Source organism: Diadema setosum, chromosome 17 (genome assembly GCF_964275005.1).
Source record: "Diadema setosum chromosome 17, eeDiaSeto1, whole genome shotgun sequence".
Taxonomy (NCBI): domain Eukaryota; kingdom Metazoa; phylum Echinodermata; class Echinoidea; order Diadematoida; family Diadematidae; genus Diadema; species Diadema setosum.
The window spans coordinates 19,676,034-19,699,948 of NC_092701.1; the positions used below are offsets into that span (position 1 = coordinate 19,676,034).

The window sequence follows — 23,915 nt, forward strand, 5'->3', positions numbered from 1 at the left end:
AGCCGCGATGACCCTTTAGGCAAGATTATGGGTTTGAAATGAACGAAAAAATGCAAACAGTTATTAATCTACTTAAATACCCATGTTGCATATGCATATCTCTGTAAGGTTGTTCCGCCAACCTAGAAACTTGTTTACGACTTACCCGTAATAACTAATTCATGTTAGCTTGAGTCTATAGGTACATGTACTGAGATTTATTCACTGCAAAAATTAAGGTCACTCAAATAAGGTGACTCAAAGGTGACTCAAATTAGTCATCATCATCATTCTCAAGGTACATGGTATGCACTTGCACACTAGTCAGCTCTTTCATGTGGAAATTCACTCAGAAAAAACCCCAGTGCAGGTATACGGGCAAAACCATACAAAATGTACTCTTTTTGTCACGTTTTAGTGTATTTTTTTGTTTTTCTCACTTGCTGTTTTTATTTTCAACTTTCAATCCTATATAACTTATACTCTCTTTATTTTGTCATGTACAGAGCTACATTAAAGTAGGTCTCCTTGTAGCTGTAAAAAGACTACCGTCTTTTCAATTGAGTACTAAAACAGAAGAAAACAATAAAATGGTACTCAAGATCGCTTCACTGATGTCCATGTCCTTACCGGTTCCCCAGTCTCTCCCATCTGGCCGGGTGGTCCCCTTGGCCCAGTATCGCCCTTGGAAAATGGGAAAAAAGAACAAGAGTTATCATGAAGCCCTCACACACTCCCATAAGGCACCTGCACCGCGCTAGGGGTATGAAGAAATAATAGTCTATAGTACATTTTGATAACGGGCCAGCATTTTATTCTATTAACATCACTCATTGGACTTAATTCCGACAAGCCTAAGAAAAGCACATGCACAAAAATACTGAATCTTGAATTCTGAGAAAACTAAACATTTTGCAACTACAAAGTGGAATTTTAGTTTTCTGTGGCACGTTTTATATCCAAATCTGAACTATCAAAAATACAAAATCTCTCAAAATAAGAATCTGCTTCACGTTAAGTCAAGATACAGTGATATCATTTTTCGTCTAATTATGATCCACCCCCTCAAAAAACAAAAACACAAAACCAACAACGACATCAACAAAGGTTTATAATACCAGCAGGGTTGTTACGTATAGTGATTTGAAGATAACTCACATTAAGTCCCGGGGTTCCGGGACTCCCGTTAATCCCGTGTAATCCAGCGCTTCCCTGACAAACAAGACAGTCAAATAGATTAAAATCAAACATTGGTCGGTTTCACAAATCGGCGTAATATTAGCTGCAGGCCACTGCAGTTCAAATGATGGGAAGCTTTGAGGAATAAGATTCTGCTGCAAATTCCGATCAAAGAATGATCGTAGCATCCGCCAAACGGCACCACGGCATCTAACTATTCATTGCAAGCTATATTGATTAAGATAGACATTATGCAGTTTGAGTATGACAAGAGTCTAGCATAGTGGAAATAAAAAACAGACATGAATAAAATGAACTTGTTGATCATTGTTAAAGAACGTCCTGGCATGGCTTAGTCGTTGGTGCATATAATTATGTTTTTGAAAATGGCTGTGGGTCCAGCCTTCAAGGATGGAAACTCGCAAAATAATTTTATGCAAGATATTATACGTTCAAGGGCTAATTGGGTCGAATATGGAGAACGAAATTCAAAATATTTTATCAACTTAGAAAAAAGAAATCAACGTTTAAAAACTATAACAACTTTATCCACTGAGGATGGTGTGATTTTGAATTCCATAAAAGATATACTCAACGCTGAAAAAGTATTTTTTGAAAATTTATATGCCACTGAAAGCCCTCCCATTGTTGATTTAAAGGGATTTGCAATATTAAATCAAGATAATTTAACCCCTAAATTATCAGATGATTTGCAATTAAAATGTGAAGGCCCAATTTCTTTGCAAGAATGCATTGAAGCACTTAAAACTATGCCCAATAATAAGACCCCTAGAACTGATGGTTTTCCTTCTGAATTTTTTTCCTTCTGAAAGTTTTTTTATTCAAGACCTTGGTCATTGTTTAATTCAAAGTTTTCATTATTCCTTTGCTCATAAGAAATTAACAGTTGATCAAAGGAGAGGTGTTATAAATCTCATTCCTAAAAAAGATAAAGATTTATTACATTTGAAGAATTGGCGACCGATATCAATTTTGAATACAGATTATAAAATCATTGCGAAATGTTTGGCTCTTCGCCTTTTTGCCTTTTTGCCAGAAATTATAAATCATGACCAAACCGGATTTCTTCCAGGGAGATATATTGGAGAAAATATTAGATTAACACTTGAAATGATTGATTATACGAATAAGACGAATATTCCTGGGTTTATGTTTTTGGCTGATTTTGAAAAGGCATTTGATAAATTAGAATGGAATTTCATTATTCAAACATTGCACTTTTTATAATTTTGGACAAGAGTTTATAACATGGATTGAAATATTATACACTGATATAATGTCTTGCGTTGTAAACAACGGTCACGCTTCTGATTTTTTTTATTTACAACGTGGCGTTCGTCAAGGGTGCCCTTTAAGTCCGTTACTGTATATTCTATGTAGTGAAATACTTGCAATATGGGTTAGAAATGATCTCAACATAAAAGGTATTAATGTTTGTGGCCGTGAAATTCTTATCAGCGCTTATGCCGACGACACTACGTTCTTTTTGAAAAATCCAAATTCGTTTTTTAGGTTGTTACAAATATTGGACCAATTTAGAATTTTTTCAGATTTAGCAATCAACCGTAATAAGAGTGAGATTGTGGCTCTTGGCTATTATAAAGCACATCTACCAGATATAAACAACTCCGGTTTCAGTTTTTCTAATGGACCATTTAAGTTACTCGGAATCACATTCACTACAACTTTAAATGACATGTTTGAGTTGAATCATATACCCAAGAAAAGAAAATTATTGGAAATTTTGAAAATTTGGTCGAGAAGTTATTTAACAAACATCGGGAAAATTGTTATATTAAAATCTTTGGCTCTTTCTCAATTAATTTTTCTGTTTTCGGTATTACCTTCTCCATCAGCACAATTTATAAAAGAAATAGAACAAATAGTATTTTCTTTTATCTGGGATGATAAACCCGATAAAATCAGTCGGACCACAATAATTGGAGATTACTGTCAGGGAGGTTTAAAGATGTTTCATTTTTCATCTGTAATTTCAGGACTTAAAATCACTTGGGTGAAAAGATTATTAAATGATCAAAATAGAGGAAAGTGGAAATGTTTCTTTGAATATTATTTAGAAAACTTAGGGCACAATATGATTTGGTATTGTAATATGGCCGGAACAGAAAAGAAAATCAATTTGATACAAAGAAGTTTTATACGTGAAATTCTTAAGGCTTGGTGTGATTATACCTTTTCCCCCAAGTTATCTGTAGAACAAGTGAAAAACCAAGTAATATGGTTTAATTCATCAATTCGTATAAATAATGAGATTGTATTTAAGAAAATGTTTCAAAGGGGTGTAATAAAGATAAAACAATTATTGAGTGATGATGGTTTATCTTTTTAAAATTTCGAACAGTTTCGCACTAAAGACGGTGTTGGTTGTAATTTTTTTAGAATATTTTTCAGTTATTCATGCAATCCCCTTAGAATGGAAAAAATATATTGAAGAGAAATCAGTAAATGATAATGAAATAAAGACGCAACAAGAAGAAACAAGGTATAATTTGCTTAAAAGAATTAAGATATGTCGATATATACATCGAATATTATGTGAGAGGATATTTCAACCACCTAAATCAGAAAGGAAATGGGAAGAAATTTTTAATCAAAACTTAGACTGGACTAAAATATATAATGTTCCTTATACATCTACTTTAAATCAAAGACTTCGTTACTTTCAGTACAAAATTTTACATAGAAATATTGGTGTTAACAAATTACTTTTTGCAATGGGGCTATCTGACACACACCTCTGTACGTTTTGTTCGAGCTCCACAGAAACAATCGCACATCTATTTTGGGAATGTGACGTTACCCAAAGATTTATCGCTCAAATACAAGAAATTATGTTACAGAATAAATTCAAATTACTAAAAGTTCCTTTATACTTGGTTCGACAGAAAATCCATCATGTTACAACGTGGTTTATTTGTACGCAAAATACTTCATATTTTCTGTCAAAAATAAAAAGAAATCGTTACATTTTAGCCAATTTTGTCGATTCTTAAAACAAGCAAAGAAAATAGACAAATATATGTCTGAGAAAACCAAAGGTTTTGTATCTAATATTAATTGGAATCGTATTTACATTGTTTAACTGTTTCGCAGTTACCTGTCAAATTTCGATCATTTGTCTTTATGTACTGCATGTGACATTATTCTATTTTGTACCTGAATGTTTATATGAATAAATTTTTTTCGTGAAAAAAAAAAGATATTGCTCTATACGCAAAGCTATTCGGTTCGCGTTATTCTGTGCGCTCGTAGGTGTAGGTTTGGTGTCTTCCTCCATTAGAAGAATTTGGTCAGAAGCAAGAAATGTAAGATGGTCAGGGAAAAATCAAGCGAGAAAAGAAATCAGTGCGTACCTTTTCGCCCTTAATACCATCAGTACCGGGAGTACCTATCGCTCCGCGAAGGCCCTGTAATATGGTGTAAATTGAAAACAAGCCAATATTCAAATCAATATTTCAGTTCATCGACAAAAATGAATAAGCGTTGAATAAATGAAATATCTGACTATGACCTACCTTATCCCCCGAATGGGTTCATGCATTACTTGACAGAACTGACAGTGTAAGCCCTATCCCATAAATGTCACATCTTCAGAAAGAACGGCCCCACGTATTAGAATTACTCAATATGTAGTTTCGAAGGTTTTCGTTTTATTGCTAGCAGCACCAACCGTAATAGAAAAAAAAAACTTTAATAGCTACAACTGAAACTGCAAATTAGGTATTTTGACTGATTCAATAAACTATTAAACACGTTTCAATACTATTAAAATAATACTTGGTAGGCCCCGAACAAAGATGAGGACGTACACACAAACAAACAAACACACCCAAATTATGGCCTAATCTCACAGCAGACAGGTGCCCAAATCAACCTCACCTCTTCACCATGAACGCCATCCCTGCCACGCGGTCCTTTCGGTCCCTGGGAACCCTGTTTGTGAAATGACAAAAAATAACATCAGTAGATCTCACAACTTGGCTGTACTATCAGGTTTGCTTGCAATAAGTTACGAGGACTCTATTTACAGGCATCAACTAGGAAAGCACTAAAACAAGATAATTACCTGGTTCTGTAAAACACATCTGTGCAATCAAATTCCGCACAAACACAAGTGCAGACGTGGACAATGACTAAAATAATCTTCGTTGAAAGTTTAGTGAAAAAAGTGCATTCAAAAAGATAAATCTTGAACTTCATGTTTGACGAACTAAAATTAATATCGTATTATGAACGCAAGTTGCAGTTTATACTCCATCCAGTAACGAAGTGTCTTCATTTTTTTTTTTCTCATACATCTTCTGTCGAAAACATTTGACTTATGGTTTTCCCTAGTGGACTAAATATGAAATTTATATGTTCCAAAATAAAATGCACATAATGAGATAAAAAAAAACCCCACACAAAGGAGAGGAAACAATTTGGTATTGTGCAAAGAATTTTCCGATGCATTTCTTGCGAAGATTTCGCGGTAATCGTTGTTAAGATTGATTCATGGTAGTGAAACCATGCACTCAGCACCATAACACACAATGCCATTGAGGAACCAGAATCACTGAAAACTTGGATTTATGCACAAAATCTGATCGGTATCGTGAAAGGTTAAGTTCTCGGGCTGGATTCAGCACATACCCGGGATCCTTCCTCCCCGTCTTCGCCCGGTGTACCGGCTGGGCCGGCTTCCCCCTGACGGCCAGCAGGTCCCGTGGGCCCTTTGCCGCCAGGAGGTCCCTTGTGGCCCTGTTAAGGTGTAAGGAATATAATTATAGAGTCAGTACTTTATCTCACGTGATATGCGGAACACAAACTTATACATTTACCATTCAGCTATTCAGTTTACAACACTGCACTACATTCTCTGTGATGGGTTTGACCGTTTAAGCGTTATAGGCCCTACTCTTACAAATAGAATACGCAAAGGCAAATATGCATTGTATTTATCTAAATCGTTTTATACATGAACACAAAAATGGCTGAAATTGTAGAATTGTCAGAAATCAATTTCTGAACAACTTTGTAGATGATAATGCATTAGGTAAGGTCCGTTACACCACATATTTAGCCTTCGAATCACAATGCTTACAAGCACGTGATATATTTAGGGCCTATAAGGTAATTCTAGAATTTAAAATTGTTCTTTTTTTTTTTGAAAGAGTAAAATTAATTTTCACCCTTGGATGTCTAAATGAATCCTATAAAACAGTCAATACTATGAAACTGACTAAGAAAACTGAAGTTGTACATCGCGGTTACTGGATATCACAAAGCTAGACTGATTCTACAGTCATATGAGAATCACTAACTCCGAAGCTTATCCATATAAATGCATGATGATCATGAATATAACATGTAGCATTTAACGATTGATTAATTCAATTATTCGATGGTGTAATCAAGACATGCATTCCAAAGATTGAGAAGAGTGCGGTAGGGTAACTATGATACCAGTTACCTCCCATTACAGCTCTTAGGGCTCCTTACCCGTTTACCTTGGTGCCCAATCTGGCCTTGTGGTCCCTGGGGCCCATCTTCGCCCTAGATGAGAAAGACCGGGCAACAGCGAATTACTGAATTGTGAAAACGTTGAAGCGACTAAAACTCATCTCATACGCCGGATGAAACAGGACAAAATAAATTGCGTTTTATCTTTCCATGGCACATTCACAGTGGAGTAGTACATACACTTTGTAAGAAAAATGGGTTCAACTTTGCATCTTTACGTGTGACACATGCAATATTGTAGCACCTTTACGGGTGCAACTTTGCACCTTTCAGACCAGTGAGCACCTTCAAAGGCACAAAATTGCGCCTTTCTGGTCTGAAAGGTGGAAAACTGCACCCGTAAAGGTGCTACAATTGTGTCACACGTAAAGGTCCAAAGTTGAACCTATTTTTTAAAGTGTACTTTCCTAATATACCATAAAGTATATCAATTGTAAGATACAGCATGACAGCAGTTAGTTCATAGACGGAATCTGATAGTGACAGAGTGATGACATTCTTAAAATATTATTATCATCAATACTATTACAAAAACTTTTAAAACTGCAAAAATTTATTTATTTCTATGAACTAATATGTAGAATACCTGGACTAAGCATCATGAAACCAACTAAAACGCTTTTCCTGAATTTTGTACATAGGATTTTTTTTTTTTCGTACAGATGAACAGACAACCCGAAAACATTGCTCCCAACAAGGGTCGGAGGAAAAGACATAAAAATATATGAATTGTTTAACTTAAGCTAGATCTGTTAGTAATACATTCCTGTGGGCACATACAAAATCGTAAAACCATCCAGTTCAAAAACAGCAATAGTTAGTTTTCAGTGTAGCTCAAGCTCTACGCCCGCGCAACTGAACGTGCAAAACTGAAATAAATGTTCATTAATGTGCGAAACACGAGGCAAAGTTTTCTGACTTTGAAACGATTTTAAGGAGTATTGTTGAAATGCATTCCAAAATGAACCGGTTTCTCGAAAGGACAGCGTGAGCCAGTTGCTTGCCGCCTCTCATACTCTTTCATAGTGACTCTATACGCCCGATGTGATTGGCTAACTTACATTCTGACCCGGGGTCCCTGGTTCTCCATGGTCTCCCAGAACACCGGCCGGTCCCTGGTGGATTGGAGGAAAAGAGAATCATTATCATGAGATAATGAGATACCAACGGAGGATCATCATTCCAAATAATGACACCATACGTTCATCTTCACATCGTCACGTACACTTTACGACTACCTAATGAATGATATACGTACACGCTTTCCCAGCGCTTGACACGCAGAAGCTTTTTTGTTTGCTTTATTTTCATGGTGTTACATTATCGTGGTTTCTACCTTGACTGCTCCTACAACTACTACCAACAACACTACTACTAATACTACAATACTAATATCACTTGCACTACAACTGTCAATATCACTATACTATTACCACTTGTACTATACTGCTGACACTACTACTCCTCCTCTTACTACTACTGCTACTACTACTACTATACTACTACTCTGTGTACTACTATTATCACCACCACTACCACCACCACCACCACCACAGATACCACCAGACATACAACTACTACCTGTATAACTACTAACTATATTAACGCTAAGTTTCATGATCGGTAATACTGAGTATTTATTGACTTAAACAAAACATCGGAGTATTAAAAAGCGGAACCACTAAGCGGTGCATTTTAAGGTGATACTTTACATCCATACGATAGCCAAAATGAAGGTAAATTAAGTGATCCATCCAACGAGATTCTAAAATAATCCCAGTAGACATGATATGGGATCTACCAGCCTTGAGTGTAGCCAAAGGGGTATAACACCCACCTGAATACCGATGTAACCATCCGGTCCGAGGGAACCTCCTTCACCCTCCGCTCCCTGAAACAACAAATAATATGTTAATTTTATAAGGGTCACGTTAAAACTGGTCCCATTGCATCATTCGGTCTTCTTACATGGAACACACGCGTACGGGAGGACATGAAACTCTCCGGGCATTCACACGTACCGAGTTTGCTTAATTTGAAACAACTTTGTAATTAAGCAAACGCAAGTCAAGTTTCTAATTAAGCAAATTTGCCGTGTGAATGGAAACTGGAATCAGGGTCCGGACGTGTTTTTCAATCACGTTTCGCCAGAATTAATCAACGAAACTAGCGTGTAAATGTGATTGACCTCTTTTTTTTTTTCTTTTTTTTTCTTTTTTTTTGGGGGGGGGGGAGGGAGGGGGCGGAGCTTACGTGACCCTCCAACCGCTTCCGGAGAAAACCCGCGCTACTACACAGTCTATAAGGGTGATTGACGGGAACTCTCTTGACGGGAACTTTCTTAAATATGCAAACTCCTGAATTAAGACTATAAGGGTGATTGACGGGAACTCTCTTGACGGGAACTTTCTTAAATATGCAAACTCCTGAATTAAGACTGGATTTTGACTCTAGCGATACAGCAGTCCAAAATGTATTTACTCACTACCACACAGAGGATGAGCTTACTTCACTCACTCATACCGATGCAAATCAACTCTTTATTTCACATTTTAATATCAGAAGCTTAAACAAAAACTTTGATCAATTCCTATCTTTTGTGAGTATACTAAAATCCAAATATAATATCATCGGGCTCAGTGAAACTTGGTTGAAGGAGACATCACCCTCTTCGCTGCTTATTATAGACGGTTTTAAACTCATAACAAATAATAGAACATGGAAGAAAGGTGGGGGAGTCGGATTTTATGTGTCACAGAATTTAGATTGTGTCTTCTTAGAAAAATACAGCGTGATGTCAGATACATTTGAGAGTGTATTTATCGAGGTCAAAACTCCAAACAAAGGTAATATTATAATTGGGGAGATTTATCGACCCCCAAGCTCAAACCCTGCTGAATTTTTAGAGTTATTCTGCGGCCTTATCTCAAACACTTATTTTGACAGTAAGACATGTTTTGTCATGGGTGATTTTAATCTCAATCTCCTTAATTACAGTGATAATCCCTTATGCGCAGATTTTCTTAACCTTATGTTGTCGAAATCATTTATTCCCCTTATAAGAAAACCGACTCGAATAACTGATGATGTATCTACTCTTATTGACAACATTTTTGTAAATGACTCATTTTCTAACATCACATCTGGTATTATAGTTTCTGACGTCACTGATCATTTTCCAATTTACGCCCTTGTGTCCAATTTTATGACTGCTAATGTTTCTCACACCCACAACTCAGGTATTCGTGTAATGTCTGAATCCAACCTTAATAAACTTAGGGAGAAACTAAGTTCAGAGGATTGGTCCACCGTATACAGTCAAAGCGACATTGATTTAGCCTTTGAAAATTTTATGAATATTTTAATCGCTAATTATGATTCTTGTGTTCCTCTCCGAAGACCTCACCATTCTAATTATAAAAAAGTGCCACGACAACCATGGGTTACAAAATCTCTTCTCAGGTCCATTAACCGCAAGAATAAATTTTTTCATAAGTATCGTAAAGATCCATCCCCTTTAAACAAATTGAGATATGTTCGTTATCGGAATATATTGACATCCATAATACGTATAGCCAAGCGAAATTATTTTTCCTGACAGTTTGTTAAATATAAATCTGATGTGAAGAGTACGTGGAAGGTGATTAATGAGGCGCTCAAACATAAAAATAATACCGACTCTCTTAAATATATTTCAGTGGACGACCGCCAGATTAACGACCCGGTCATTATGGCGGAATCTTTCAATGAATATTTTGCAACTCTTGGTCCACATCTTGCCAGTAAAATCCCGAAATCATCAATTGAATTCCATAGATACTTAGGTAATAGGAATTCTCAATCAATATTTTTTGAACCTATTGCTGAAGAAGAAATTATAGATATTATTACGAATTTGAATGATAAAAAAAGTTCAGGATATGATGGAATTACAAATTTTCTTTTAAAAAATGTTTTAAGCGAAATCATTACTCCTCTTACCTACATTTTCAATCAATCCTTATTTAATGGCAAAGTCCCCAATAAGATGAAGGTCGCAAAAGTTGTCCCTATCTTTAAGAAGGGACAGAAAGATTTGGTGAATAATTACCGACCAATTTCTTTGTTGACTTCAATCTCTAAAATTCTTGAAAGGGTGGTTTATACACGATTATTAAAATTTCTCACAAATCATAACATTCTGTCAGATTCTCAGTTTGGTTTTAGAAAACATTACAACACAACCCATGCTTTACTTACTTTTATAGACAAGGTAGCTCATGCTATAGATAGTTTTGAACATACAATTGGAGTTTTTCTTGATTTTTCTAAAGCTTTCGACACGATAGATCACGAAATCTTGTTTTATAAATTGTGTCACTATGGAATCCGCGGGACCCCCTTAGAATGGTTTAAGAGTTATTTAACAGAAAGAAAGCAATTTGTTAATATTAATAGCCATGATTCGCAATTAAAGCCTATTTCATGTGGAGTCCCGCAGGGCTCCCTCTTGGGCCCACTTTTATTTATCTTATACATAAACGATCTTCCAAAATCATCGCAAATTTTGTCATTTATCTGTTTCGCCGATGACACTAGCTTGTTTTTTTCACATCGAGACCCTAATGCATTAATAAATATGATGAATACTGAGCTCAGGTCTGTGCAATCCTGGATTTATGCGAACAAATTATCTTTGAACGTAGAAAAAACTCATTATATGGTATTCAGTAATTCCTTGAATGTTGTTCCATATGATATCAAAATAAATGATTTATGTTTAAAGCAGGTTAATAATACAAAGTTTTTAGGGCTTTGGATTGACCAAGAATTATCCTGGAAAACTCATATTAATTTTCTAAGTAAAATTTTGTCTAGAAATATTGGAATCTTGAATAAGCTCAAACATTTCTTTCCTGTTCATATTTTGCAGAGTATATATTCTTGTTTAATATCTCCACACTTTAATTATGGAATTTTGGCGTGGGGAAATGCAAATTCACTCATTACTAGATTCCCTTCTCCGTATTCAAAAGCGTGCAATAAGAATCATAAACCACGCCGGATATTTTGCCCATACAAATTGTTTTTTCCATCAAAACAGAATTCTGAAAATTCAAGACCTATTTTATTACAATCTCGGAATTTTCATGTATAAACTAACAAGTAATGAATTACCATCTGTTTTTATCCACATGTTCAAAGGGAATCGTTCTATCCACTGTTATCCCACTCGCCAGAGTGACGCCTATCACCTTCCCCGTACTCGCACTATTTTTGCAAAGAAAACAATTATATTTACTGGACCCAGATATTGGAATGATCTCCCTCTAGATATCACTTCTTCCTTATCTTTATTCACCTTCAAACGCAAATTAAAACAGTTATTACTTAGTGGATACACACTACCAAGTTTTTAGCAACCCTTTTATGCTCCCAGTCTTTTGTCCTTGTCCGCAGCACCAAGTCATTCAAGTTATTTCATGGTACCGATACATCTTTTAATAATATAGCATTTTTGTTATTCAAACACTGCGAGATTTGTATGCAGTCTGGTTTGTGCGATATCTATGTGGTTCATTAGTTTATTACTCATCGATTTTTTGTACTTGTGTAATTTTAGTTGGTCAAGACAAACATATCCGTTCTCCGTGTAAAATTATATGCCTATGAACTTGGGAACCTACAGTTTTACAAGCTTTAAAGCTTTTATGTAGGCCCCATCATATTTCTTATACTTACTAGTGACATTTTCACACAATATGACCTTGTACATTTGTGTCAAGTATATTTTCTTTTTCTTTTCTTCTACGATCAAAAGACATGATTGTATATATTTTGTATTCTTGTTTTGTTGTCAATAATTTTGTAATGTCATCATTGAGAAATGGAAATATGAAATAAATTTGAACTTGAATTAGAAGCCACATCTCCCCTCCTCGCTCTGATATTCAAAAGGGATTAAAAACCACAGAATCCGCGAAGTTTCTTAGTGCGTGCGAACATTGCCAACAATTTGTCATTAAGTTTGTACAGTGTAATTAAGCAACTCGGTACGTGTGAAAAGTCCCAAAGACATATCAGCCTTCCACGACTTGATCTGCGCACATAATTCAAATTTGTATTTCTGGAACAACTGATTTTCTACGAAATTCTGCTTTGGGATTGTTCATTCATGTTTATTTATACGCCTGTGTGGGTGCACGTGTTTGTGTATGTGTACAGTTTTATATGCAGGAGGGCAATGTAAAACTTTTTCCCTTTCTTATTGTTATCTTATGACTGAAGAGGAAAACGTGTTTACCTCTGGCCCCTGGATTCCGCGTTCTCCCTTTACACCCTGTGGTCCTTGACGACCCTGAATATAGAGAAACAAACCAACAACAAAACATGCCAACGACAAAATTAGGCGACCGAGTTGAAAAAGATTAATATATTCAGGAAAAAAAAAACACATTTTGAAAATCACACGAAATTATGTATCGCTATCGCGAAAAGGTATCACCGCGACGTTTCACGACTTTTTTCTTTCGAGTCTCCCGCATCTTTTGACACCAAACCTGCGATGCCCGGGTGCGCGGTTCCGAAGTTGCGCATAAATATGTACGTGCATGTCAGACCAAAAATTGCTCAATAACGTGAATTTGTGTACAATTTCAATGCAAACTGTGTTTACAGGCAAATTTCATAAAAGCATGATTATTTTGGGGTTTTATTGAGTAAAATCAATAAATAACATATTTTCTTGTTCGGATCAATGTCGCGGACAAATTTCATCGAAAAAACAATGAAAAACATAAAGTCGAAAAAACAAAGAAATACATAAAACAATGAAATACTTAACAAGTTTTTTCTGATTGCACATTTTTTTTTCTCTTACATTTGCTAAGGACACTAAAAAGAATATTTACACAAAAAATGTGCCTGTTTTGAGCTTTATTTAGTGATTTATACCAAATTGTCTGATTTCATGCATCATTATGCATAAATTAGCATAACTTAGCATAAATGATAATTTAAAAAAAAATCAACTTCATGGTACTTTAGATTACATCATAAGCAATGTGTGTGCCAATTTTCGTCGCGATCGCGCGGTCGACGGCCGAGATCTGGAGGCCGTATCATCTGGAGGCCGTATCATCTACCTAAATAGCCCGGCCTAGTTAGGGTTAAAGGAGCACATGCACACCCACCCACACACACACACACACACACACACACAAATACAAAACATGAATTTCTGGCAATGCATAAATCTCTCGCTTATATTTTTCTGTGACGCTGATTTGATGATCAGATGATACCTAGAGTTGTACATGCGTCCCGAGTCTATTGTGAGTGGCCAAGGCAAATACTTACGATCGCATTGAGATCTTACAACTGAACGTGATTTCTTTGATGGGACATTTCCCTACTGATGTAAAGCAATTAACAACTCACCGCTGGTCCGGTCTCACCTCCTAGGCCCTCAGATCCTGTCACACCACGAGCACCCTGACGTCAAGAAATAAAACAGAAGATTTCTGTCGACATATTTTAACCCAGTCATATATGCCGTGTTGGATAGGAAGTTGCGACAATTATTACTAACTTGCCCAACATATTACAACTCATTAGGCCTTAGGTTGGTAAGCATCTTTTATGTGAGTCAACGTCTCTGTCTCTGATGTTCAATTTGCTAAAGAAACACTTTTGAAAGAATTCATGGAAATGAGGTTACGTTTATCATTATTCCACAGGTTTTAAAGGCATCTAAAGGCGTACTTTCAAAGCTGATATAAGAGTAGCTACGTCTTGGCCCTTTGTAATTTGACTAGCTGAGGAGTTGAGAAAGTCCTCAAAAGGAGGAACTCTATAAAGACATCGGGACATCAAAGCTTACCTCCGGTCCGCGAACACCCCTGTCCCCGTTGTTTCCCTGCACACCTTTCAGACCAGGGCTCCCCCGAACTCCGGGCTCGCCCTTCCGTCCCTTCTCGCCAGGAAGTCCCTACAGTTTGGAAAGAAAACAATGACGAAACATTCACTCCAAATCAAACAAACGAACAAAGAAAGAAAGAAACTCCAAACACACATACACACACAAACAAACAATCTAACAAACACAAGTGACTGCAATATGGATATATCACGATATTCTGTGATTTGCACGAACACACACAGACAGAAACACAGATTTGTAAATTAACCGCATTAGCACTCAGTTACTCCTACTTAGACAATGATTAACGTGCGTTTTACCCTGATTAATTCCCAGTACATCAAACGGAAATTGCCATGTAGGGCCTACATGTATTGTAACAACAAAAAAATCAGAAGTGCCGTATAAACGAAAGAATCACAATAGCACTTTGAATGAAAATATTCTAATTCCTCCAAAAAAAAAAAAAAAAAAAAACCGCACACACACACAAAAAAAACCCCAACAAAACACAAACCCAAACACTTTTATCAAATTGAATAATACTACAATTACAGATACTTTCTTACACTCTGGATGCTACATTAAGTTCATCAACATAATTTTTGAAAATATGCCTCAGTAACGTACTGCTTTTGGCTTACCTTTGCACCCGCGTAGCCATTGTGTCCTGGTCTGCCTGTTTTACCGGCCACCCCCTTGAATCCGGCGAGTCCCCTTTCCCCAACTGGACCGGGGTTACCCTCGGGGCCCTGTGAAGCAAATAACATGACAATTGAAAGAATAATGGACGCGTCTTTTTTTTTCTTTCCGCTCTGACGCAATTTAAACAGTGAGTCATGGTGAAAATGTTTACCTTTGCCTGAATTCAAAGCTCCCAAGACTATGTTCATTCCTCTTCGTTCCTGTTACGCATTTTATCTTCTCGTCCCCAAAGTTAAAAGATTATGGGGAGACAGAGCATACTGACGTCAGCAGTTCCCCGCTTATGGAACAGACTTCCGGATTCAGTTAAAGGAAACAAAAGCCCAAATATAGATGTGAATTGAATGAAAGCAGCATTATAAGCAGGCATATCATTGGAAGTTTGAGGAAAATCGGGCAATCGATTCAAAAGTTATGATTTAAAAAAAAAAGTTTTTCAGCCGTTATCGTTGGATAAGAAGACCACTAACTTTAAAATCGTTTGTCCGATTTTCTTTTAACTTATATTTCATTAATGTGTTCTACTAATATTGTTGCTTTCTCTAAATCCACATTTAAATTTGGGTTTTTAAGGATTTTAAGACTGTGAATGACTTCAAGAGAATACTAAAATTGCACAAATAAGTCTTTCTAAAGAACATGTTGCAGCTGTATGTAATTACTGTCAGATTGTGTACTTTCATATGAACATTTAGTTGTACGCGCTTTGAGTGACCCCGAGTTCAGTTCAGTTTCAGTTCAGTTTTTATTTCTGCATTTCAAAATCAATACAAATCCACAAATCAACAAAATACTTACATAGTCATTTACACAGCTAATATTCGTAACGTTTGGATCTTACATACATTTTTTTTTTTTTTTTCAAGAACGAATATCATATATGAAAGGAAGCAATAGGAAATGATAAAAATGAAATGCAGGGGACCATCATCATAAGCTAAGCTTGACGAGGAAGATGGCCCCAGGTAAAGAGATACATAAAGAAAATCTTGCCACTCACTGAGTGGGGGGGGGGGGGTAATTGTGCAAAGGGCACAACGAAGAGATACATAAAGAAAATCTTGCCACTCACTGAGTGGGAAGTAAATTGTGCGAAGGGCGTGCGGTGCAGTGCGGTGTGCATTGTGTTGGGATGAATCTTGGTTTGTACGTTGAGTGTTATTTTGTGTATCAGTGTGATGAGGTGAATATTACTTCAGTTATGGCCGTGAACTCATTGTTTAGGGTGTTTGTTGACCAGGTGGTATGAATATCTTTATGTGTCAGAAGTATACTGGATTATGAGGGTGTTTTTTAGTTCTCGTTTAAAAATGTTCAACGACGTACGTTGTTTTAAATTAGGGGGTAAAGAATTCCAAATATCTGGTCCATTGTGCTTTAAAGATTTTTGAGCTAAAATGATTCTGGGGTTTTCGAGATGGTAATCGGACGACTGACGTGTTGGATATGAATGAACGGTGAAATTCGGAGTGAAGAAGCCATCAAAAATTTTTGGAAGACAATTAAATGTATATTTATACATAAAAACAGCAGTTTGAAAGGTGTGAAGATCCTCAATTTTCAATGTTTTTAGTTGATGAAATAGGGGATTGGATGGGGATAAGTAACGGGAATTGGTAATCAAACGTACAGCACGTTTTTGGAGAGTAAGAATTGGATTAATTTTAGTTGAGCCACAGTTTCCCCAAACGATATTGCAGTATGTGATATGTGGTAAGATTAATGCATTGTATAGAATAGTCAGGGAATTTTGAGAAATGAAGTTTTTCAGTCGATATAAAATTCCTACAGTTCTTGAGACGGACGTGTGGATATTATGAATGTGATCGTTCCAAGTTAAACTCGAGTCAATTGTGATTCCTAAAAATTTAGTAGATCTTACTTCAGTTAAAGATAATCCATCAATATTGATATTATAACTGCTGTTAATGTTCTGTGAAGCAGTAGGTTTGAAACGTATAAAATTTGTTTTAGAGACATTAAGGGATAATTTATTACATATAAACCATCGGGAGACTTTGTCTATTTCCGTGTTCAGAGTATTAAACAGTGTTTCGAGGTTCTCATGGGAGTAAAAAATATTAGTATCATCCGCAAAAAGTATAAATTTAAGAGTTTTTGATGTATTTATTATATCATTAATATATACAAGGAACAGTAGGGGGCCAAGAATTGATCCCTGGGGAACACCACATACAATATTAGAATTCGGAGATTTAGATGACTTAAATAGTACATATTGCTTTCTGTTGGATAAATAATCAATAATCCAAGAAAGTGCTAAACCACGAATACCATATCTTTTTAATTTGTAAATTAATATATCATGATCTATGGTATCAAAAGCCTTTGATAAATCCATGAAAATTCCTATAAAATGTTTTTTATTTGCAAAAGATTCAGTAATCTTATCTAACAATTGAATTATAGCTAAATCGGTGGAATGGCCCTTTCTAAATCCAAACTGATTAGGTATAAGTAGGTCATTTACATGAAGAAAAATGTACAGGCGTTTATGAATAATTTTTTCCAGAATTTTAGAAATACTAGGTAATAACGATATTGGTCTATAATTTGTTAAAAGAGAAGGGTCGTCTTTTCTTTTGAAAATTGGAACTACTTTCGCAATTTTTAATGAGTTCGGGCATATTCCAGAAGACAGTGAAAGATTGAAAATGTAAGATAAAGGTGTGGTTATTTGTTTGATGATTTTCTTCAGTATATAAACACTTATTTCATCATGGCCACTAGATCTACTTGGCTTTAATCTGTTCACAATCTCCAGTATTTCTTCCTCATCTGTTGGGGTAAAGAAAAGGGATTTGTCGCAGTTTGGTGGAAGAAATTCAGTAAAGTTTGAATGAACATGTTTGTTTTTTATTTTTGAAGCTAATTGGGGGCCAATATTTACGAAGTATGAGTTAAAAGCATCAGATATTTCATCAGGGTTTATGAGTTCTTTGTTGTCATTATAAAAAACGGACGATGTTTCCTTATTATTTTTACCTGTTATTTCATATATAGTTTCCCATAAACCATTTACGTTATCCTTTTGATTATCAAACTTATCGGAATAATACATTTTACGAGAAATACGAATCAAATTACTGAGTATATTTCTATACTTTTTGTAATCTGTAAAATGTTTTGTATTGTGGGTAGTAATCGCCAGTTTATACAATTTATTACGGGTTTTTATTGAATTGATGATTCCCTTTGTAATCCAGGGATGTTTGTTCTTTCTGCGTGTTTTTTTCTTAACTAAAGGAATGTTTTTTCGATAATAATATAAAAGTTTATCTAAGAAAATATCATAAGCTTTATCGGCGTTATTTTGAAGATACACTTCTTGCCATTCTTCCTTCACTAAATCAAGATTAAGTAATTCAATATTCTCGTCTGATTCTTTTCTGTACATTATCGGCCTGGGTTTTGAAATACTTTTGACGTTTTCAGAATAACGAAGAATAATAAATATCGGTAAATGATCAGATATATCATAATATAAGATACCATTAATGAATTTATTTACAGAAAAGTTATTAGAAAAAATATTATCCAACAAGGTTTTAGATGTTTGGGATATTCTTGTTGGGTTATCAATATGGGAATGGAAAGCATATGAAAAAAGAATAGTTTTTAATTTTACCGCTAAAGTATCTATTTTCGTCATGTCAATATTATAGTCGCCCATAATATAAATTTCCTTATTTTCTTGTGTAATCGTGTTGAGGCATTCATCAAAATTTTCTAAAAACATTTCGGTTTTATGATTTGGTGGCCTGTATATAACACCAATTATCTTATTTTTCATTTTATCATTAATGATTTCCACAAACAGGCTTTCACAACCTTCAATATCAATATCAGTTCTTATTTTTACTCGCAATTCGTTATATATATATAGGGCTACCCCTCCCCCTCTACCTCTCTTACGATCAGAGCGAAATATTTTATATCTATCAAGGCAAGAGTGGATATGTTGCATGTTATAAATGTCTGCATTGTTATGTTTTGTCAATATCTTAATCAAAAATGGAGCAAGCCCTTGGATATATTCCTTACAGCTGGCAGACATAATACACCAGAACTTATGTATCCGTGGAAAACAAAATAAAACAAAAAAATCTTACTTTGTTTCTCTCTAAAGACTGTTCTTGATGACAGAGGTGTAAAAATGGGCATCTGACAGTAATGAGGTTATCATTACGAAGGGGCGTTGTTTGGGACAGGTAAGAGACTTAACCTGGCTAAATAAGACCAAATATTAGCTATTTACATAAAATGATAATTGTTATGTACGGTGTACAGAAATCAACAGCAAGGTTTGCCTACACACCGATCACTTACAGTGTCACCCACGTCGCCTCGTTCCCCTCGGATTCCTTCTATACCCGTCGGACCCTGTTCAAATTCAAAGAGTGAGCGAATGAATAAATAAAGAATGAGTTGATTAATCAATGTTTGATTAAAGAATGAGTAAGTTAGTTACTAGTAATCAATTACTCTATCAAGCAATTATTTATCAGCTTTCAAACGTAAATTCGAGTAAATATCAAAATCATAATTATCCAGTATTTAGTGACACAAACAGAGCATAACCTGAAATATATTGATATCAATATATAATAATAATAACATAATTTCGACATTACAAGGCCATCAAGAGCGAAATCTCTCAAATGCTAATTTCAAAGGTTCCTTAGCTCAGGAAGTAAGAGAATATGTACAAATCACAGTCAATATACACGGATCCAGGTTGCATTACAAGCGGAAATACTTAATAACCTGATACTTCTAGAAATTAGGTAATAGTGCTTCTCGGACAATTAAGTATAACAGATAACTTTAAGTGACAGCTTCCGTCAGTTATTTTATAAGCTAAATGGGAAATAAAAATCGAACATCGTCGTCAATAATGTGTACACTGCAAAGAATCTTACAAACACTATTGCAAACATTGACGTATAGTTTCAGCAATATTTCGTATATATATATATATATATATATATACATAACAAACTTGTTTGACAGTTGATATTTAAGGGACATCGGTGAATTGATTAATTTTTGTTGATAGTTTCCACATTGTGAAAAGCCCACTTGTCTTGGATATGGTAGATCTCACGAAAAAGCCATGATGATTTATTGTTTCAGATTGTTGTTGTTGTTTTTTTTATAAGAGACGACTGTCAAGGTCTACACAATCCTTTCTACAATCCACTATGAAGAGTAAAGACAGTGTTATGAATTGCGATCATGAATCTCTCACCTTGTTTCCATTTCTACCTGCTTTTCCTCGTTTTCCTTGTAGACCTCTTGGACCCTAGAAATAGACACAAAGACCGATGAAAGTTTGTTATTTATGATTTTATTAACTAAAATCCAAACTAATCTGTTGCTCAACGTTGCAAAGAAAGAGCAAGTAAACTACCACTTTTTATAACATACACAGGCATGGCAGATCAGCAAAATAAAGGCAAAATCTTGTCCAGAAGAAACGTATAGGAGAGATGGCAGGCATACGAATACAAAGCAGGCACTTGTTCTCTTTGAGACCCATTGTGCGAATATATGGACATCTATTTGTAAGAATGTTGGAACGATCATGAGTATAGGTGCAAGGCCATCTCATCGTTGCGGATGTGTTGTGTATAAGATCGGGGTTTGGGGCTTACCACATTCCCCCGGTCACCATCTGGGCCACTTGGTCCCACCGCTCCTGGTTCTCCCTAGTAAAACAAAGACGACATCATCATCATCATCGTTATCATCATCATCATCATCGTCGTCGTCATCAAATGCCATGATACAAATCATAATGCATGTTATTATCTTAATAACGAAAAGGAACCATGATAACATCGTTATGTTGATAACGATACATCATTCTTATTTGTAACTAAAATTATTACGAAAAAAACCCCCCAAGACTGGCGACCGTAGACCTAGCAGTACATTACACAAATGAAATTAAAAGAAAGTGCGCTATACCACGCCTCAATCTCTAATATAAAATCATAATTAAACACGAGCAGTTCAGTGAGGGGATTGCAGTTCATCAGATACTATTCTTGCTCTTTTTGTACCTTCCTGTGAAGTCCTGAAGTGTATTACATTTCTAATGGATAAGCGTTGCATCTGTATAATATTGTTATACTTTGTGGTATGAAAAAAAAAATCGAAAAATCGATACTGAGAGTTAGATATTTGAAAACACACACTCATGGTGCTTTAGCCAACCTTTTCTCCTTTTGGTCCTTGTAAGCCATCTCCACCCGGGTGTCCTGGAAAACCCTGGTAAATTCAGAGAGAAAGAGAGAGAAAGGAAAAAAGAAGACAGGAAAGAGTGGATTCAGAATTAAGAGGATAAACTTTCAATAATAATAGGTGGCTTTAGAAACACAAAATACAAAAAACGAAACCAGCTTTGGGAGGTTTCAACTGACAGTTAAGTACACAGTTATAACACTACTTCAGATAACCTAGTTCACATGAGCAACCATCTTCACGTACAAGTACGTTATAGTTTGTGTCAAATAGGAATTCCTAGTATAAGGTAAAAGGGTTTATGTTACCGTAAGACCAAGTTCGCCAGGGTTGCCAGGTGGTCCGATGGGTCCAATATCTCCCTGCAAAATAAAGACGCATTAAAGTCTGAAATTATTGTTGGTGAACACAAAAACATTAACCGAAAAAAAACCAAATACGCATAAAATGGATTCTATCCCAACATCAGAGTGGAATAAAAAAAAAGGCAAAATAAAGATAAATTCAAATAGAATCATTCAAATGGGATTAAAAGTTTCAAGATCGTGACGAACAAAAACCAAAACGTGGTACTGCTATTTCAAGGAAGAAAGAAAACGAAATGTTGACCGAGAGTCACTGAAAGGTTAAACGTAATTCTGAAACACTGTTACGAGCTCATGGTAGTTTCAGGAACAAGTTAAGAGCAATTCATACAAACTCATGCTCTGAGCACATGAGCGTCTCCGAATTAAGGTAATGAAGAAACTAAACGCAATCTTGCTTTGACACAACGAGCCCCTGACATTTATAACACATTTACAAGGAGTGAGGCAGTTGATTGCTTACCTCCGGTCCGGCTGGCCCCGGGTCACCATCCGGGCCGTCGAGTCCTCGTTTTCCCTAGCGCGAAGAAATGAATACCGAGCAATTCTACAAGACATACTACTTGACGTATGATGAGGTTTGAATATTATCTACTGTAAGAAAATCTAGGAGTTTCCAGTACAATCCACTGTAGTTAAACACAAAATTTCACTATCAAAATCTACCACAAAAGGTTACCAAACCAACAATATACTTTCACTATATAGCCTTTTAGAATCTTCGGCAGAACATACATACACCATGACCTTTCACAAAATTTGGGTCAATTTGACGCAATGTTTACACCCTCTCCTAAAAAGGTGATAAATCAATAATTCGTAGATATATATATATATATATTTATATATATATATGTATAAGATATATATATATATATATATATATATATATATATATATCTTATACATTTAACGATATCAAAGTACCACAAGCTTTGAGTAAGATCCCGTCAATCTCCGATCGACCAAAATCAATTTGGTGTATTGAAAACTCGGGGTCAAAGCCAACGTATCAGTAGTACATGACACTACTTAAGTCTTTATGAGGCATACAACATTTCACTGCATCAAATCATAAGATCACAAGCTTTGGATGCAATCAACTAAGGATACTGCTGGTGTGTAATTATCAATTTATCATGATCTCTGAACACAAAATGCCACGAAGTAAAATAAAAATATCACCAAATCTGGACAAAATTAACCACTCCAAAGTCACGTAATGAAGAAGATAAATTGTGATATTGTTCTATGAACTTGAAAGCTGGATTAATTCATTGAGCTTCTAAAGCAAGGCTGTGGCGTTTGTAAGATTTTAGATTCTTTGTAAATTTGACTTACTCGAGATCCCTTCTCTCCTATCTTCCCCTTTGGTCCACGGCCTCCCTTTAGAGACAGAAAGAAAAGAAAAACACAACGTTCTATGTAAGAATATGACAATCTTGCAAAGACATCTTGCACAAATATATAGCTCGTTTATTATACGGTCAAAAAAAGACCTCAAGCGCAATGTCCAATAAGGTTACAGATCCAGTAATAGCAGTTTCTCTTTTAGATTCGAGTTAAAAGAAATGTCTGGGTAGTCGACACACGAGAAGCTATCTAAATAATATAACCATAACAAAAGCATGACAAGCTACGTGAATATTACAAATTGCTTACACATTCAAAACGTATCATTAACGTTTCAATAACGTTGTTGTTGAAAGTTTGCTCGAAGTGCGCCTGACATAGCAAAAATCAGTTCAGCCTAACTAGATGGACTCAGAGTAATGGAATACAATTGGTATTAACAGGTTAGCTGAACAGTTGGTACACTAAGGCCAACGGGGAAAAATTCTCAATAAATGTATACGACTAAATATCAGTAAAACGGTCGGTTTAGTGTAAGTGTCGAATGTTACTTACGTCTACATGTATATTTCATGATTTGCATCCACATATTTTTTTTCAATGCATTACGTGCGGGCGAC

The 23,915-nt window shown here is 35.6% G+C and overlaps 1 protein-coding gene across 1 annotated transcript in view; it reads right to left on the minus strand.

Annotated features, from left to right (window-relative positions):
• Nucleotides 1-22,434, minus strand: part of LOC140240505 (uncharacterized) — a 29,402-nt gene extending 6,968 nt beyond the window's left edge. The window contains exons 1-18 of the mRNA XM_072320275.1: nucleotides 22,406-22,434; nucleotides 21,551-21,604; nucleotides 20,986-21,039; nucleotides 20,597-20,633; nucleotides 19,658-19,711; nucleotides 15,247-15,354; nucleotides 14,564-14,671; nucleotides 14,122-14,175; nucleotides 12,986-13,039; nucleotides 8,540-8,593; nucleotides 7,764-7,817; nucleotides 6,682-6,735; nucleotides 5,833-5,940; nucleotides 5,080-5,133; nucleotides 4,554-4,607; nucleotides 1,138-1,191; nucleotides 610-663; nucleotides 1-13 (exon numbers count right to left, since the gene is read on the minus strand). The exon at nucleotides 1-13 is cut by the window's left edge and continues 95 nt beyond it. Coding sequence (XP_072176376.1) covers nucleotides 1-13; nucleotides 610-663; nucleotides 1,138-1,191; nucleotides 4,554-4,607; nucleotides 5,080-5,133; nucleotides 5,833-5,940; nucleotides 6,682-6,735; nucleotides 7,764-7,817; nucleotides 8,540-8,593; nucleotides 12,986-13,039; nucleotides 14,122-14,175; nucleotides 14,564-14,671; nucleotides 15,247-15,354; nucleotides 19,658-19,711; nucleotides 20,597-20,633; nucleotides 20,986-21,039; nucleotides 21,551-21,604; nucleotides 22,406-22,434 — 1,051 coding nt within the window. The remainder of the gene's footprint in view (nucleotides 14-609; nucleotides 664-1,137; nucleotides 1,192-4,553; nucleotides 4,608-5,079; nucleotides 5,134-5,832; nucleotides 5,941-6,681; nucleotides 6,736-7,763; nucleotides 7,818-8,539; nucleotides 8,594-12,985; nucleotides 13,040-14,121; nucleotides 14,176-14,563; nucleotides 14,672-15,246; nucleotides 15,355-19,657; nucleotides 19,712-20,596; nucleotides 20,634-20,985; nucleotides 21,040-21,550; nucleotides 21,605-22,405) is intronic.
• Nucleotides 22,435-23,915: the final 1,481 nt, after the last annotated feature.